Source organism: Phacochoerus africanus, chromosome 11, assembly GCF_016906955.1.
Source record: "Phacochoerus africanus isolate WHEZ1 chromosome 11, ROS_Pafr_v1, whole genome shotgun sequence".
NCBI classification, from domain to species: domain Eukaryota; kingdom Metazoa; phylum Chordata; class Mammalia; order Artiodactyla; family Suidae; genus Phacochoerus; species Phacochoerus africanus.
Window position 1 is genome coordinate 73,737,747 of NC_062554.1, and position 19,504 is coordinate 73,757,250.

At 37.9% G+C, this 19,504-nt stretch overlaps 1 protein-coding gene across 2 annotated transcripts in view; it reads right to left on the reverse strand.

Annotated features, from left to right (window-relative positions):
• The window catches only part of SGCE (sarcoglycan epsilon), a 71,564-nt gene that overhangs the window by 20,195 nt on the left and 31,865 nt on the right, over positions 1–19,504 (reverse strand). For both annotated transcript variants that reach the window (XM_047753173.1, XM_047753172.1), the window contains 2 exons: positions 15,711–15,783; positions 10,145–10,343 (listed from right to left, as the gene is read on the reverse strand). In XM_047753173.1, the coding sequence (XP_047609129.1) occupies positions 10,145–10,343; positions 15,711–15,783 (272 nt within the window). The remainder of the gene's footprint in view (positions 1–10,144; positions 10,344–15,710; positions 15,784–19,504) is intronic.

The following is a 19,504-nucleotide window of genomic DNA, read 5'->3' on the forward strand; positions in this document are numbered from 1 at the left end:
TGGCTATAATGAAAAAAGGTAGATAATAGGAAGTGCTGGTGAGGATGCAGAGAAACTGGAACTCTCCTCCTCTCCTTGTGGGAATGTAAAGTGGTGCAACTGCTTTTTAAATAATTTGGCAGCTCCTCAAAAGGTTAAATACAGAATTACCATATGACCCAGAAATTACATCCCTAAATTTATGCTCCAACAGAAATTTAAATATATATCTATAAAAAAACGTATACATAAATGTTCATAGCAACATTATTCATAATAATCAAAAAGTAGAAACAACTCAAATGTTCATCAACTGATGAATGGATAAAAGGTGGAATAGCCATACAGTAGAATATTACTCAGCCATTAAAAAGAATGAAGCACTGTATATGCAACAACGTGGATGTTAAGTAAAAGAAGCTGGTCACAAAAGACCACACATTGCATGATTCCACTAATATGAAATGTCCAAAAAAGGCAAATTTATAGAGACAGCAAGTAAATAAATTGTGGTTGCCTAGGGCTGGGGGTTTTGATGGTGGTGACTCTTATGGGTATGGGAAGGGAGTGTTGGGAGGATAAAAATGATCTAAATTTTACTGAGGTAATTATTGCACAACTTTGTCCATAAAATAAAATCCACTGTACTTTAAATTAGTTAACTGTATGGGTATGTATTCATATCTCAATAAAGCTGTTATTTTAAAAATGAAATGAGGGAGTTCCATCGTGGCGCAGTGGAAACGAATCCAACTAGGAACCATGATATTGTGAGTTCGATCCCTGGCTTCACTCAGTGGGTTAAGGATCCAGTGTTGCCATGAGCTGTGGTGTAGGTTGCAGATGTGGCTTGGATCTAATGTTGGCTGTGGCACAGGCCAGTGGCTACAGCTCAAATTAGACCCCTAGCCTAGGAAACTCCATGTGCTGCCAGTGTGGCCCTAAAAAGACCAAAAAAAAAAAAATGACATGAACAAAAGTATGGCACAAAAATTCAAAGCTATGTTAATGTAAGTATGAAGTCATACCCTGAATTGACAACTGTGTCCCAGAGTGTGATTACACAAACCCATTTTGTTGCTCTCTGTGTAGAATTTATATCTGGACTTACGATTCACTTGAAAGATTTTTTCTTTTTTCTTTCTTTTTTTTGCCTTTTGTTTTTTTAGGGTCGCACCCGCGGCATATGGAGGTTCCCAGGCTAGGGGTCAAATCAGAGCTATCTATGGCTGCCCGCCTAGCCTATACCAAAGCCACAGCCATGCAGGATCCCAGCCTCAGCTGCGACCTACACCACAGCTCATGGCAATGCCGGATCCTTAACCCAATGAGTGAGGCCAGGAATTGAACCCACAACCTCATGGTTCCTAGTCGGATTCCTTTCCGCTGCGCCACCACAGGAACTTCTGAAAGAAGATTTTTTTAAAAACTATCTTTGAAAGACAAATAGCATATATATGACTGAAATTAAAAATCAAGTTAAAAATAAAAAGTTCAGAAAAAGTAGCTATCAGAAACCACTGGTAAAGAATTTAGAAGATTAATGAATAGAAATAAATTCCATTTACAACAATTTATTACTTTTTTTTTTTTTTGTATTTTTGCTATTTCTTTGGGCTGCTCCTGCGGCATATGGAGGTTCCCAGGCTAGGGGTTGAATCGGAGCTGCAGCCACCGGCCTACGCCAGAGCCACAGCAACGCGGGATCCGAGCCGCGTCTGCAACCTACACCACAGCTCACGGCAACGCCGGATCGTTAACCCACTGAGCAAGGGCAGGGACCGAACCCGCAACCTCATGGTTCCTAGTCGGATTCGTTAACCATTGCGCCACTACGGGAACTCCCCTACAACAATTTATTACTTTTAAGCCTCATATAAAGGCAATTTCTATCCTCTTATAAACTGCCTAGCAAAGACCATATTTTCCTTGATTTTGAAATAAATTTATAAATACAGAAATAAATATTTTTAAAACTGTTAAAAGTTCTCCTCCTTTTACATAACATTGATTTGCATTTATAATTAGTAAGATTTTAAATTAATTCGCTTCAAGATAACATAAATGGGTATAAACATAGGTTTTCGGTGCTTTGAAATGTTTATTTTTCCCCCTCAAATTATAAAAGCAATATAAAAACATTACCTAAAACTTGGGATATAAAAACAATTAATTTCTATTACCAAGATCACGATTTTCATTTTCCAATGTACTTTGCATAATATTTTTAAAGTGCATATATTTTAACCTAATTGCAATCATCTCTAAAATATAATTTCATATCCTGCTTTTTCACTTAATGTGTCATAAGCATTTCTCATATTGTACAGTCTTTGTAATTATAGTTTTATAGCAATATAATTTTTTAAGTGCACATGATTTATTTAGTACTTATTTCAGAATTGGACATGTAAGCTGCTTCCAATTTTTTGATGTTATAAATAATATTGTAAAGACCATCTCTACACGTATTCTTTAATGTTAGTTACTATCTTAAAAGAGATGCCTAGAAGTGGAAACATTTTTATGACAGTTGACACATACTGCCAAATTACTTTCATCTCTACATGGATGATTCAGAAGCTTCACAAACTTAATATGTTCCGAACTGAGCTCATCATCACCCCACCCCACCTCCACCTGTTGCTCCTTCTATCTTCTTCTCTCTCAGTGATTGGCATGGCCAGATGCTTAAGCACCATCATCTCTAACTCTTGTCCTTTTCCCTACATATTCAATCTATCAACAGTCTCTGACATTTACCCTGAAAGAACTCTCATACACACCTGTCCACTTTTTGTTCCATCCCACTGCTACCACCCCGGTTTTAGTCACTGTCACTTTCCACATGGAGTGAAGTGAAGCAACAGCCCCTTGACCATTCTCCTTGAACCCAGTCTCTCTCACTGTCCTTAGGAAGCCCACTGGCAGAATGAATGATACCAGTTTAAAAACAGAAGCAACTGTATATTTCCAGGTTGCTAAGAGAGTAGTTCTTTTTTTTTTTTTTTTTTTTTTTTAAGGGCTGCACCCGCAGCATATGTATGTAGGTTCCCAGGCCAGGGGTCTAATTGGAGTTGCAGCTGCTGCAGCAACGCCAGATCGGAGTCATATCTGTGACCTACACCACAGCTCACAGCAACACTGGATCCTTCACCCACTGAGTGAGGCCGGGGGTTGAACCTGCATAATCATGGATCCTAGTCAGATTCGTTTCCACTGAGGCATGATGGGAACTCTGAGAATAGTTCTTAAAAGTTCTCACTACAAGAAAAAAAAGGTAAATGTGTGATGCTATGGATGTTAAGTTACTGTGATCATTTCACAAAATATGCTTATATCAAATCATTATGCTATACACCTTAAACTTATCCAATGTTACACTGTCAATTATAAAACTGGGAAAATAAATAAGTTAATATATAAAATATATAAGACTACTCAAGAGAAGTAGATAATGGATTTGCCCTGTAGGTCAAAAAAATGCACGTTTGTTATTTCTTTTGTAGAGTAAAGTTTCAACATGTTGGCTTTTTAAAAATACAACTTTGAGGCATTCCCGTTCTGGCGCAGCAGAAAAGAATCCGATGAGTATTCATGAGAATGCAGGTTTGATCCCCGGCCTTGCTCAAACACCAGGTCAAGGATCCAGTATTGCCGTGAGCTGTGGTATACGTCGCAAACGTGGTTTGAATCCTGTGTTGCTGTGGCTATGGCATGCACCAGCAGCTGTAGGTCTGAATTGACCCCTAGCCTGGGAACTTTCATATGATGCGGGTACAGCCCTAAAAAGCAAATAATAATAATAATAATAAAATTAAATTAAAATTTAAAACTATGTATAAATATAATTTCTATGAGACCATGTATAACACTAATAATTCTATGCTATACATGCAAAAATTACATTTTTCACAACCAGCTGTTTTCCTAGATCTTTAACATGGAGCTATTTTGAATGGCTAACTTTTTGAAATGCACAAATTTAAAATTTTTATGAAATGAAAGGAAGATTATCTTTACCTTTTTGACCTCATCTACATGCTTTTAAACTTTCAAATATACTTAAATAGATGGGATAGGAGCATATTATCAAGTACAAGGCTCTCAAGCAATGTTAATGAAACATGGCGACTCAAATTGTTAGGGATTGATACACTGAAAAAAACCCTTTTCCTTATGAAATATTGTTTCTTCGTGCCAATTTGAACAACTCAATTTCCCTTGAGGTAAAGACCATTTACTGAGGCCTTTACACATACAATGTGGAGAACTAAATTATAGGTAAAAAATTAATTCAAAACTGCTTTTTTCAGCAATAGCCAGATAAATAGATCCAATGATTGTATTTTTACATAATCATCCAAGTAATGAAGGTAGTTGTGTATACATGATATAAAGGACCATTTAGAGAAGAAGATGTCCACATTTGTTACCTGTTGCCTGAGAACTTTTAAGCTCTTAAAAGAAAAGGCATCGTGATTCCTACCTCTGTCCCCCACCTCACTTCTTTGTTCTGTGCACATCAGTCAATCGAAAAATAAGAATAAAGACTAAATAAAACTAAATAAAGAATCTAGTTCAGAATAAAAATTAAAGAATAATGGTCGCTTCTAGACCCTAGTTTTACTGCTTGTTACTCCTGTTTACTGGAGAAGGGATGAATTATTTTATCACAGAAGGAACTGGCACACAAGATTCAGCTTCTCCTGGGGTGTTTTTTTTTTTTTTTTGCAGGAGGATTTTCCTGCTTGAAGAAGAGAGGCATTTGGTTTGCATCTATTAACCCCAAATTTCCCAATCCATCCCACTCCCTCCCCCTACCTCTTGGCAACCATAAGTCTATTCTCCATGTCCATGATTTTCTTTTCTGTGGATAAGCGATGAGATCCTGCTATATAGCACCGGGAAGTATGTCTAGTCACTTATGATGGAGCATGATAATGTGAGAAAAAAGAATGTATACGTATGTGTAACTGGGTTGCCTTGCTGTACAGCAGAAAATTGACCGAACACTGTAAACCAGCTATAATGGAAAAAATAAAAGTTATTATAAATGAAAGATAAAAAATTAAAAATAAATTTAAAAAAGAAGGGAGGCATTTGGGTCTGGTCTACTCTTTTAGCCATGTGGTGGAACTCGGCAGGATTACTTGCTAAAATGAAAATTTTAATTTAAACCATTTTCAGCCAAGATAAAATCCAAACAACTTTTCCTGGTGTACAAGGCCTTACAGGGTCTGGCCTTTGCCTTTTTGATCATTATCATTTCTGGAACCCTGACCCCATTTCCTCACAAAATAGGTTTCCAGATCGACTAGGCGTCCTCCTACCCAAGCTGTTCCCTCTGCTTAGACCCTTACTTTCTCATTTGTTGAACAGGCTAATTTGTACTTATTTAAAACTCGTATTAGGGAGTTCCCCGCATGGCACAGCAGAAACGAATCCAACTAGGAACCCTAGGTTCAATACCTTGCCTTGCTCAGTGGGTTAAGGATCCAGTATTGCCCTGAGCTGTGGTGTAGGTCACAAACACAGCTCGGATCTGGCGTTGCTGTGGCTCTGGCGCAGGCCGGCAGCTGCAGCTCCAATTAGACCCCTAGCCTGGGAACTTCCTTATGCTGCTGCCGGTGCAGCCCTAAAAAGAAAAAAGAAAAAAAAGAAAAAGAAAAGAAATCTCAGATCAGGCTTCATCTCCTCTAGGAACCCTTTCACAGGGATCAGAAGTAGGGGAGCAGCTCTCTCCATTAATATCTCAACTATGATTCGTACAACACTGTTTTCTAATTATCTGATAACTTGCCTAGTTCCTAATAGATGTGAGCATAGACATTAGTCTTTAAATCACTGAATCCCAGAGACAAATACAATATTCTCCCATAAAAAATAATAAATGCTAAACTATGAAGAAAAAATGCATCTATGCACAGGATAGATATTAGAATAGATATTAAAGACATATAGTTGTATTGATTTTGAAATTTATTTTTATATTTATAAACATGGACTTATATTGGCTTCCAATTTTTATTTTACTAAAGGCTTTTTTCAAAAATTCTAATCTCATATCACCATCCTGCCCTAAAAGATGGAGCAGTTGCATCAAAAATACAGGAGGTATATTACTTAAGAATAAAAGACTGTCTTGTAAATCACCAAACATGGGGACAAATTCAGCAGAGCACTATAAACTGGCCTAGGACCATGACCTTGCATCACAGCAGCCTTTGGCAGCCTTTGACTTAACATTCCCTTCCTCAAGTGTAACTTCTCCCTGAGCCCTTTACGGGGCAAAAGCAGACAATTAATTAGAGGGAGTACGTTGTGAGATTGTCTAGAGAATAAACTAGGATTCTCTGTTGCTGACTGAGGCTAGATCCACAGGCTTTGGTAACCAGAGGAAACAGTGGTAGGTTTGACAATCTCTTATGAAAAGTGAGTATATTCTTTAATCCTCACACCCCATCATTCCCTTCATAACCACCATTTACACCGCATCACTCACCCTGGGTTGGCAACTATGCCATGCCCAGAATGAAATATGAGCCTGTTCCTCTTTCCACCAGGTTTATCCCAGGCTAAATGCATCCACAAGTCCTTAGCATCTGGCTCAGTGTCAGGAGCAAAAGCAGCACCAAGACCACACCCAGAGAGAGCACAGTTACCCTGAGGTTACGGGTCTGGAAAGTGAAAGGGAATCTCTTCAGGAGGCTCAGCCTTCCTTGCAGGAACTTACTCACTTTAAATCTTTTTAATTAGTTTCTGTTAGATTTAGAAGTTTGAAAGTTGCCAGTGAGGTCTGCAGAGATTTAAAAAAAAAAAAAAAAAAGGGAGTTCCCATTGTGGTACAGCGGAAACGAATCTGACTAGGAACCATGAGGTTGCATGTTTGATCCCTGGCCTTGAGTGGGTTAAGGATCCCGAGTTGCCATGAGCTGTGGTGTAGGTCACAGATGTGGCTCAGATCCCGCATTGCTGTGGCTCTGGCGTAAGCCAGCAGCTACAGCTCCAATTAGACCCCTAGCCATATGCCTCGGGTGCAGCCCTAAAAACACACACACACAAAATGCACATGAAGAAGGATGAGGAGCTGGGACCCTGCAGAGGGGGCTCCTGAGGACTGACATTTAGTGTCACTTTGGGCTATGGAAGGGCTGTAGGTTTGCTCTGAGGTTCTACTACTGATCATCCACTGTTGCTTTGACCAATATGGAAAATTCTGCAGTCAGTAAACTGTGGTTGCCATGTGTTATAGCAAATAATTTCATGGAGGCTTTTTTTTTTTTTAAATCACAGACTGAGACTTATGCTAAGTATTAAGCAGAAAACAAGTTCACAAGTTATTAGGTGCTTAATTTATACTTCTGAAGTGTATTTCAAAATAAAATTTTAGAAAAGAAGGGGATGCAATTCCTTTGCTATCTCTGACCCTACTTGATCTTTTCAGTATTTCACTCTTAAAGTGATTTATAGTCCACGTAATTTTCAAAAGAAAGAACAGAGATGAAAAGTTTAGTAAGTGAACTAATAAGAATCATGATACACCATGAAAAAGAAAGGAAGACATCCCAGTACAGTGGATTAAAGGATCTGGTGCTGCCACAGCTATGGCATAGGTCACAGCTGAGGCTTGGATTCAATCCCTGGCCCAAGAAATTTTCATATGCTGTGAGTGTGGCCAACAACAACAACAAAAAAAACGAAAAAAAAAAAAAGGAAAGGAAGGCACAAGAGATGAGTTAAGCACTGGATTTCTAAATTTAAGGTAATAGAGTTTTTAAAAACCCCAATTTTTGTTACCATGATATTATATAACAACCAAAGAAAATATGTAAAACCATTCCCAGGGACAAATTTTTCTTCTGGAATTATACTTACACAAGATCTTATTTCATTGGTGCTCATATAGGGACACTGGAGTAGTAGAGTTGGCATGGAGTACAATTTATAGATATTCTATTTTAAAAGACTTATCGTACGAATACTTCGTAAAGGTTATGGCTTAACATTAAATTAAAACTCATGGAAAGCATTTCAAGTTGGGAAGGGATCTGAGACAACAGGGTCCAAATAAATGCCACGGGACTGACTCTCTCAAATATCTGACAGCACATGGCTCCCGCTAGCAGGTGCTGGGGGTCAGTCAGCTAATGACTGAATTCTCAAACAAGTACTTGTAGGACAAAAAATTCTGTTCCTAATTTAGAGTCACATGCTCAGGCCCAGCCCTAGACTCAAAGATCCAGAATCACTAGGGGGAATCAGAGGCCAGGAACTTGGGTATATTTTTAATAAAACTCTACTGGCAATTCTCAGGCTCAACATAGCTGGGCAGCACTGTCTTAGGCCAGAGTTTGGTTTAGAGAGTTTTTTGTTCAATTCAGTCTGGTTGTTTCTAAAAGTGCCTCCATAGGTAAAGCCTACACTACTGATTAGAGAAGGGGTGGGTCCAAAAGAGAGCACAACTATGGAAAATTCTACCAATGCCTGGCTTTTCAGGTTGCTTCCTCCAGTATCTTTTGGTCTTTGTTTCTACAATCACTGTGGAATGCATTACTTTAGGAAAGTGTCGAAAAGACTCAGTATTTGGAGAGTGTCTTCGGGGGGATACCCCTGTTCATCCCCTTCTATGGTCCTACCTTACTTACTCATTGGGAAAGAGAACCATCTTGTACCTCTGAAGTAAAACTTTAAGCTCCAGAATCACCTTCTCGTGGAAAAAGCCAACCAGCCAATAGGCAAGAGATAAAGCAACTATTTTCCTCAAAGCACTTTTTTTTTTTTTTGGTCTTTTTAGGGTTGTACCTGCAACATATGGAGGTTCCTAGGCTAGAGGTCTAATCAGAGCTGTAACTGCCAGCCTACGCCACAGCCACAGCCACAGCCACAGCAATGGGGGATCCAAGCCGAGTCTGCGACCTACACACAGCTCACGGCAACACGGGATCCTTAACCCAATGAGAGAGGCCAGGGATCGAACCTGCAACCTCATGGTTCCTTGTCAGATTCGTTTCCGCTGCACCACGATGGGAACTTCTGTCAAAGCACTTCTATGTGTGCTTGACTGACTTCAAAATCCATTACTGTACCATACAAGGTACAATTTAATTCTGAAATCTGTAAGTTGGACTTTACAGCTCACTGCTTATCCCTTATCCCCCCGCTGCCTACTCCCTCATACCTCATCAATGTCTATTTGCGATCTTTTCCTTTATTTCCAACAAAGCTCTCCTTTAAAACTGTCCTTAAATTTGATTCCTATTAATCCAGGTATTCTAGTTAATTCCAGGTATGATCTGTATAAAAATTTTACCAAGAATATGGATAAAAGAGGAGTTAGAAAAGGATGCGCTACACAAAGTGTGATTTATTTCATATCACATACTTTTATAGAATTGGCTTAAAAGAAGGAAGATCTGCCTCAGTTTACAGATTAAAAATTAAACAGCAAAATTTCATTCGACATTGACATTCGATCTGCCAAATTTACCCAGGCACAATGAGTGTTTCATAACCTCTATGAGGGTGTAAGTCTTATTCTGTATCTATGAGGCTTGAATATAGACAGTCCCTTTCAAATGTACTATCCTATTTAATCATTATAACAACCCTGATGGAGAGCATAGTCCCTGACGGAGCAGATGAAGTTGAGGATCAGAGGAGTGCAGTAGTTCGCCCAATGTCACCCAGCTTGTGAGTGACAAGGCCAGGCTTTAGGAATGGGTTTCAAATCCACCCCAGCCATCAATCACCGCCACTTGGTGGAAAGAATGTAAAAGGCGAAGAAATAGTTTCCTAGAATAAAGTTACAGCAGTCTGCATGTCCTTCTGCAGCTGATAACTGGCGCATCAATTTCCTTTGAAATTCAGGGCCTTAAATAATCGGCTTCTCTAAGGAAGGTACGAAAGACTTTAGTGCTGTAATTTATGGTGCTGATCCTGATCTACAATTAGATTTCACAGGACCTGGAACATCAGATATAAAGAACCATTAATGTAACCTCTTTGTCAATATAGAAAATTGCTAGTTTTTTCCTATCTTTACAATACCTATTTCTTATTAAAAAGAAAAATGCAATAGGCCGTCTTCCATCTACAATAAGTTTGATAAGATCATCATATTTAAAAATCCATATTTAAGGCAACAAGAAAAAGGTCTGCTTACCCCTCCTTCATGTCATTAATGGGAAGCGGAACCCTGCCGCCCCTGTCTAGGGCCGACGTGATGTTGATGGCGTTCAGACGCTCAGGCTGCCACACATTTTTCACCGCCCCAAGAAAGTCTCCGAGAACCTCGCTGGCCAACATTTCTTCTACATTCATATTTTTAATGAAGAATTCTGCTTGATATGGTAACGGGAAGTCTAATTTTGGGGGAAAGGGTATGCATATCTTTAATGAAGTAGTCTTTTGAAAAGGAAACAAAAGCAATGTAAGGCTTGTCGCTTTCGGTTGCTTTTAAGATTTGCACTGCCTTGGTTTTGGGGAGCAATATTATTACTGGCTTTAAAGGCTTTCTATATAACAGAGGACTCATCTAAAAACATGACATATATTTGACCCAGAATTTTGTCTACAATGTAATCAAATCCAAGGGACAGCAGGGCAATTCACAATTATAGGGTGAATAAAAAAAGAAAAAGCCAAATCTGTCTCTAGCTTGCCAGTGACCTGCCAGCCTCCTAGCCCTACTAATGTACCCAGGTAGAAGGAGCATTTCCCGAAGTTATAAAAATATTTTGTATCTGCAGTCTTTTAAAGTTGACAAATCTTTTTCAAATACAGCATTTCATTTAGTCATTTCCATCCTAGGTAGTGCTGCTATTTCCATTTGAACAGAGGAGGAAGCTGAGGCACAGAGCAACATGTTTTCCAAATAGAGAAGACATGACAAAATATCTGTAACTTGTGGGTTGCTTATAAATGATAGGAAATATCATATTTTAAATCTGCAGTATAACTGATCTTTCTGGAGTAGGCTAAAAATATTATATCTTACTAAAATAATTATTAATTGCATTTTCAATAACAACTTTGAAACCATAGCAATTTCACTCTTCGGATCACTCCATAATTAAATATTCTAGAGAAATAATACTTTAAATTTCTCAGAAATTCCATATCTCACATCGTTAGACATTGAGTTAGCTTCTTTCCTCCCCAATGTTTCATTAATAATTTCCCTCTAAAGATGCCAAGATTAATACTTTAAACCAACCCACTGTCCTACACCACAGCTGTGGCAACACCAGATCCTTAACCCATTGCACCAGGGGTTGTTGAACCACCACCTCCACAGAGACAGGCCAGATCATTAACCCAGTGCACCACAACAGGAACTCCTGTCAGAGATATTTCTACGAATCAATATTTATCTCTGCTTACTTCTACCTGCACCTCAGCAGCAACCTGAACTGCTGCAGAGATAATGCTGGATCCTTAACCTGCTGTGCCACAGTGAGAACTCCAATCAGTATAAGAAACTTCAAATAAACATAATTTATTTCAGATTCTCTAATGTTACTCAAATTACAAGCTATCGTTTTCAGAGTTTCTGTTGTGGCTCAGTGGTAACAAACCTAACTAAGATCCATAAGGATGCAGGTTTGATCCCTGGCCTCACTCAGTGGGTTAAGGATCCAGCGTTGAGCCATGAGCCGTGGTGTTGGTTGTAGATATAGCTTGAATCTTGCGTTGCTGTGACTGTGGTGAAGGCCTGCAGCTGTTGCTCGGACTCAGACCCTAGCCTGGGAATTTCCATTGCCGTGGGTACGGCCCTAAAAAGCAAAAAAAACAAAAAACAAGCTATCACTTCCTATATTCTGGTTGTTCTACTAGGACAAAGAATAGCTTTCTTTTTTGTTTAAAAATATTTCTGTAACAATAAAGGCTACTTTTTTGAAGATTTACCATGAGGCAAGCCAAGTTAAAGGAAGGAAGTGAATGACCATACCTAATACAATCAGAAAGTGAACTGGTACTTGTATTGTTCTCCAAACTTTCAGAAGCAAAAGTGGGTCTTTAGATCATTTGAACTTGCCTTGCATGATTTTTTTTTTTCTTTTTAGGGCCACACCTGGTGCATATGGAAGTTCCCAGGCTAGGGGCCAAAATGGAGCTGCAGCTACTGGACTATCCACAGCAATGCCAGATCCAAGCTGCATGCATGACCTACACCACAGCTTGTAGCAATGCCAGAGATTGAACCCACGTCCTCATGGACAGTAGCCAGATTCCCAATCCACTGAGCCATAAGGGGAACTCCCCTCATATGATTTTTATCTAAGCTAAGAGACTGTGTATGTAAAGTACTCAATGGAGCCCCAATACAGTGTAAGAACTTAGAAAATATTAAACTTTAGCAATTCTTATAATAATATATAGAGGTTAATTACCTGGATTCTGCTCTTACAGAGTAAAAACATTTCTGGACAAAGAGTTAAAGTCCCCAACAGCAATTAGATTACTTATATCCTCTGACTTACTAAATATTCATATACTATCTTAAAGTATTTCACTCTAACATAATAAACAAAAAAATTGAAATCACACAATAACAAATCTTGACCTCACTTATTATGAAGCTTCATCAATATTAAAGGACATCTGATGTCAGGTGTGAAGACAGGGAGGTAATTCTGGCTTTAGAGTTTGCAGGAGAGTTTCCTGGAGTGTAATGCCTCTCTCTAAAGAATAAGTTTTTCAACACCCTAATCACAGAAGGCTCTTTACTCATCTCCACTGTAATTTATTCTGCTTATGATTTCGTTAGATTTGTTTGATATATAGCCATCTGCAATCTTCTAAAATATGATATGTTTATTCTCTTTTATGTAGATAAGTTTCCTGTTTTATACAGATAAACAGTAGCTTCATCATGCTACATTTTCTCCCACACTGAGAAAGAGTCATGCAGAAAAATGTCATGAACAGTTTCTTGGCAATAAATAATATTTGTAAATAATACCAAATATAGTTTTTGAGTGTGCTAGAAGTCTATCGCCTGTTAATTTCATTCACTGTTTTTAGATCCACTTTTTTAAAAAAGTGTGCAAAACTTTTTCCTTATTACCAATGCTACTCCTTGGAGAACTACGATTTGGTTTTCCCTCATCCATGGGACCTTCCTTAGGGGCTCCTTTCTGAGACCTGCTGCTGCCACACCCCTGCAAGGCTCCAGGTCACACAGCTGCCTGCTGTCTACCGGGCCAAGTGCTGCTGCCAGCCCTCCCAGAGATGAGTCACAGTAGCTTTCTAACTTTGGGGAAATCCCATGCCTGCTATATTTGGACATCACAGAGGCCAAAGGAACAGTAGGCCAACACATTGGTGGCAGGCCTCTGAGGCACTAAACTCAATTTAGAGAATCACTCTATGTACTCTCCTTGAGCGTCATGCTGTGTGATTCTACATGACTAATTTCTCATTAGGTCTCCCACAGCAGGAGACAGCTGGGCAAGGAGTTGGACTGAGCATGGTTATCCTGATAGTCAACTCTTGTAACTTTTCCTAACCTCATCTGGGAGAAATAGCATGTACGTCGGCATGCTCAATGAGATGCATCCTAGTGTCCACAAGCATTCCATCTAGTCGAGCAAGGAAAAATGCCTGTCATTTAGATCGCTGGTTTTCAGGGACCCCTATGGAAAAGAAGGCTTCGAAAGCCATGTATTTATCCTCCCTCAACTCTGATTGAGATAAACAGCCCCTAATGCCAACTTTCAATTCTGCATTCGGATTGTAGTCTTCCATTAGTATCTGCTTAAACATGGGTCCTGACACAGCAGCATCACCTGTTGGATGCCTGTATACTCTATATCCACGGGACTGAGACCAGACTTAAGGAGGAGGTTCAAACTGTAGACCAGATTATCTTTTAGTTTGTAGGGACCCTCACACCTGACAAAAGGTTCTGAGTCCCTCTGGGGGCATAACAGTGAGGTTAGCGGTCTAAGTCCACTGTAATGTAAGTAGGCAACTGTACTGATGAATTCCCAAGGAGAAAGAGACCTTTGCAATCACTCTGCTCATTAAGGGTATTCTGATTCTACAAGGACAGCTTGGACTGGATGCAAGTATCCAATTACAATTGGAGTCAAGAATAAAAATCTCCTTGATCCAAACATGAATACCTAAGAAAAGTCCCTAGGAAATGGAAAAATGAATAGAGGGTCTTCTGTCCAGGCAAAAGGAACTGGCCCTTCTACTTTCTTTTCATATATAAAAGTCATTTTAAATTTTAAACTAGCATACTTGTTGTCTACAATTGATCCAGCTAAAATGCTGGGGGAAAACTCATGTTGTGGGGTTCAAAATCTTCAGGCAATCTTCCCAAATATGCACTGTATTATCAACTTTACAGAAATACTTTCATTCATATAGTGGGTTTTTTGTTTTGTTTTGTTTTGTGTTTTTGTCTTTTTAGAACTGCACCTGTGGCAATGGAAGTTCCCCATCTAGGGGTCAAATTGGAGCTGCAGCTGCCGACCTACACCACAGCCACAGCAATGCCAGATCTGAGCTGCATCTGCGACTGACACCATAGCTCAAGGCAATGCCTGATCGTGAACCCACTGGGTGAGGCCAGGAATCGAACCCACGTCTTCATGAATACTAGTCAGGTTTGTTACTGCTGAGCCACGGCAAGAACGCCATTCTTTCACACAGTGTAAAGGTAATTTTTAACTTAGCCTTTGCTGAATTACTACAAATTCTAAATTAGTAGGCCCTGATAAAAGGTACTGTGTTTGCTCATTTGTTTTTAATTTTACTAGTAAATAGAAGTAAGCATTTTCCTATCCAAGATACAATTATTTTACTATTTTGGAGGGGGAAATGCTTTATCAGTTCTTCTTCTGTCACTCTTATAAATGATAACTGGTATAGTATCCTATGATTTATAGATTTTAATCACAAAGATTATGGTGGTGTGTTTTTTTCCCCAATCAAATGTCAAACTAGCATCAGAATACTTGAGAATGGAATTCTTGGCATATTTCTGTGTCCCTAAGCTTCTAGGTGTCACTTACAGTTTGTCCATGTGTAACTAAATTACTGATGGACTCCAGCAATAATGGATGCATGATTAGCTATTTTGAAAGGAGATTGTGACCCAAAGCACCAAAGCACAGTTTATTTCTGTCCATCAACAACTCTTTTTTTTTTTTTTTTTTAATGGCCACACCGTTGCATATGGAAGTTCCTGGGCCAGGGATTGAACCCACACCTCCACAGTGACCCAAGCCACTGCAGTCGGATTCTTAACCCAGTGTGTCACAGTGAGAACTTCAACAAATCTTTATTATCACATACAACTGGACTATTAGCTATGGCAGGTTTTGAAGTAAAATAATACCAATCGTGCATGTATTCTATAATCAGCCCTATGTGGAGCACATTTTGAGCTTTAACTGATGGCCACCTTATCTCAGACTTATGAAAAAAATGGTATTCTTCGTCCTAGTTTACAGATGATTTAACCAAAACCTGGAAAAATAAGTGGTCTACATATTTGGCTCCCTACCTTGAGATCCTCAGCACCATAACACATTATGATGTTTTATAACAAATTAAATATTGCTTAGTTTTCTTTCCTACATTTTACTATTTCATTAGTTCTAGTAGGTCTGTGGTGTTTTAAAATCCTTAACTATATTTTACATAAACATAAAATGTAATAAAATACTTCTTGCACATAAGGAAACAATCAACATATTTTTCCATATACCTACCTTCTGCTGACATTATATTAATTATCAAATTATGCCTCGCAGTCTCAAAGGTACGCCTATTGTAGGCAGTTATCTGTTAGAAAAAGAAAATCATATTAAAGAAGTGAAATGTTATTTGGAAAATGAAGTTTATTAAGGACAAAATGAAAACAAACTGTCATTCTCTCCATTTTCATTACTTGTTTATATACTTACAAAATATTCCTTCTCTGGGCAATAAGAACTCGGAGCTTTTAGCAATATTATGGGAAAATAGATAATTAGTCAGATCTACTTAACATGCTAAAACAACACGTTAAAATCAGAAAAACCCTTTTATAGAAGACTGTTAAGTGCTAGTAGCAATGCAGATGCATCATCAGCAAATGGATTAACCATTATGAATTACTTACCAGCGCTATTCTAAAATTTCAAAAAAAAAAACCTCAAAATGATATATTTGTGTACTTTTAAATGGAGCTTAAGGAGCACACTTTAAAACAAGTACATTTCTGTGTTGTTTGCATCCAGTACTAACTGCACACCAGCCAGTCAAAAAATGTCCCAAATAACCCTTCAAAAATCCTCTCTCTCAATGGGAACAGGGAGCAGAAGGGATCACAGTCTACGAAGCTTATGGCACATGCTCAAAAACACAAATCAATCCTTTCACAGAGTCAAATATTAGTAAATGTTTGCAGAGCCAATGAACTTACATCAAAGTCAACTCAGAAACAGCCACTGCAAACAACAAACAAAGCAAAGGCCAACAGCAGGATATGGCTTCAAAAATCAAGGAATAATTAACTTTATAGCAGATATTAAATCATTCAGACAGTCCTGTAGTACCTCAAAAATACCAAAAAAAAAAAAAAACAAAAAACAAAACCCAAATGACGTGTAAAAGTCTCAGCATCCCAGCACAGCTCCTGGCAGTAAATGCAGCTTTAGTTGACACTGAGACAAAAGAGTAAGAGAAAATTGACTCAAACTAAAAAGAAATATTTTGCATATTTTAATACAAGTATCAAATACTTTAACAGCATCATAAATAAGCTTTAATTAAAACACATCACACTCAGCAGGAATATGAGAGAACAGTGGAAAGAATTTTCAAATAAAAAATTCCAAACCTTTAACAATATTTAAAAGTACATACTCTGAAAAATTCTGAAAAGCATATTATTCCACAAAGTTAAAAGAACTTCTCTCTCCACGATTTGTCAAATTTCTTTTGGATTTAATGACTTCTTTGCTGCTTTCTGCTGAGACACATGATCAATTAGGTTCAGACTGAACACAAAAATTAAGACTAGTCATTAAAATAAACTAGTTCACAGGAAGCAAAGGAAGGAATACAAGAAATATTTGGGAATCCTATAATTTTAAAAGTCTACCCTGCAAAAAATTTAATTATACACTTAATGAAAAAAAAAACTAGACACTGTTTGTTACAATATCTCAAAGCTAATATTCAGAAAGATTAGACATTTTCAAATTAATGGTAATATTTTTATGGCTAGCATTCCAACAATTACCACAAATTTAATTATCGTAAATTTCATAAATTCTAATAAGTTTTATTTTAAATCACAGGCTACACAAGAGAGTGAAGAACCCTTTATAAATCAGGAGGAAGAATTTTATTATCTGATTTTATATTTAATGTTTAATTTTAACAGCTATAATAGAATGCAATCCTTCTCTCACATCTAATGAGATATTTAAACACTATAATATCCCCAATCAAATTTTACTTATTATGATGATGGGAAGGCCTTCATAGCAAATACTATGCATGTGTGCACTTTTTTGATCCCCTATTTCTAAAACAGTAGCCGGTCTATTTTAGATGCTTAATAAATATCTACTGAATAAAGTAATTATTGAACTTATATAATTCAATATTAGTTTAAGACGTGCAAAATCTTATGACTATATAACTAATGGAATTTTTTTTTTTTTTTGTCTTTTTTAGGGCCGTAGCCAGAGCATATGGAAGTTCGCAGGCTAAGGGTCTAATCAGAGCTGTAGCTGCCAACTTATGCCACCACCACAATAATGCAGGATCCAAGCCTTGTCTGCAACCTACACCACAGCTCACAGCAATGTCAGATCCTTAACCCACTGAGCAAGGCCAGGGATCGAACCCACAACCTCCTGGATACTAGCCAGGTTCGTTACGTCTGAGCCATGATGGAAACTCCCTGGAATATTTTTAAATACTGAAAATATTGTATTTGGATGTAGAAATGAGTTATTTATAGATAATCACTATTTGTGTTAGGTGAAAGATAGGCTAAGTTTTTAACCATCTTTTTAGTATATTATCTGATACATATCCACAATATTATATGTTGGTAGTAAGGTATAATAAACCATTGAGTCCTTACTCAGCACATGTGTTTCTCTCCTATCCTACCCCCTTGCCTCTCTCAACCAGAACAGCCACTTTGGATTTTATCTTTATGATCCTTTTCATTTAAAACATAGTTTTATTATAAACACATGCATGCTTAAAACACATTGTTCAGTTTGCTGGGTTTTGAGCACCATAAAAATGGTAAACTGTTTACAGTCTTCTGGAACTCGTATTTTTATTCAACATGAGGTTAAAAACATTTATTCGTGTTGCCAGGCAAGCTTAAGCTTGCCGTAAATGTTCAGTGTGTGAATGCTCCACCATTTATTTATCCAGTCTCTTGCTGATGGACTTATGGGTCTCCATGGCTTTGTGGGTTTCCAATGTTTTGCTACACAAACATTGCTCAATGAACACCACAGTGCATTGCCTTTGGGTGGATATTTGCAGGTTTTTCTTTTAGATGTATTCCTAGAAGTGGGACTGAAGGGTACACTGATACTCAGCTTTGTGAAATATTGAGTTTTCCAAAGTGGTTATGCTAATTTCCACAAACACTGAGATGGACTTTACTGAAGGTAAAATTCTCAATGTGGTATTAATTTGAATATTCTTCCTTACTGATGAGTGTAAGCTTCTATACTTAAATAGCATTTTGGTCTCCTCTTTAGTGAAAGGTCTGTCCATGTCTTTTTCTTTTTGAAATTGTAGGAGTCCTTTGTTATATTTTATATACTTCTCATTAGTCAGCCTCATATATTTAAAATATCATCTTCTGGCTTGTGAGTAGTCTTTTTAATGTTTTCTTTTGATGAGCCGAAGTTCACAAATCTTTTCTTTTAAATAAAAAATATTTAGGAATTATTTAAGATATCCTTCTCTAGGCTCAAACTTAGATACTCCTCTACATTCTTATATAATAGTTTAAAATTTTGCTAAATCCTTAACCTACCTAGAATTGAATTTTGTATTTCCTGTGAAGTAAGAATCTAATTTTATGGTTGCCATATGGTTGAGCACCGGTCAATAAATAGACCGCCTTTTGCCTAATCTATGGTCTTTGGAACCATCTCTTTAGACATATGTCATTGTTCTTTAGGTGTATGGATTGGTTTCTGGGCTATTTTATCCATTGGTTAATTTGTCTATTCCTCTATCAATACAACCTTATGATTAATTACTACAGAATGGAGTTCCCATTGTGGCTCAGGGGTTAACGAATCCGACTAGGAAACATGAGGTTGCGGGTTCTGATCCCTGGCCTTGTTCAGTGGGTTAAGGATCCGGTGTTGCTATGAGCTGTGGTGTAGGTCGCAGACCTGGCTCAAATCCTGCCTTACTATGGCTCTGGTGTAGGCCAGTAGCTACAGTTCCAATTGGACCCCTAGCCTAGGAACCTCCATATGCCGTGGGAGCAGGCCTAGAAAAGGCAAAAAGACAAAAAAAAAATTAC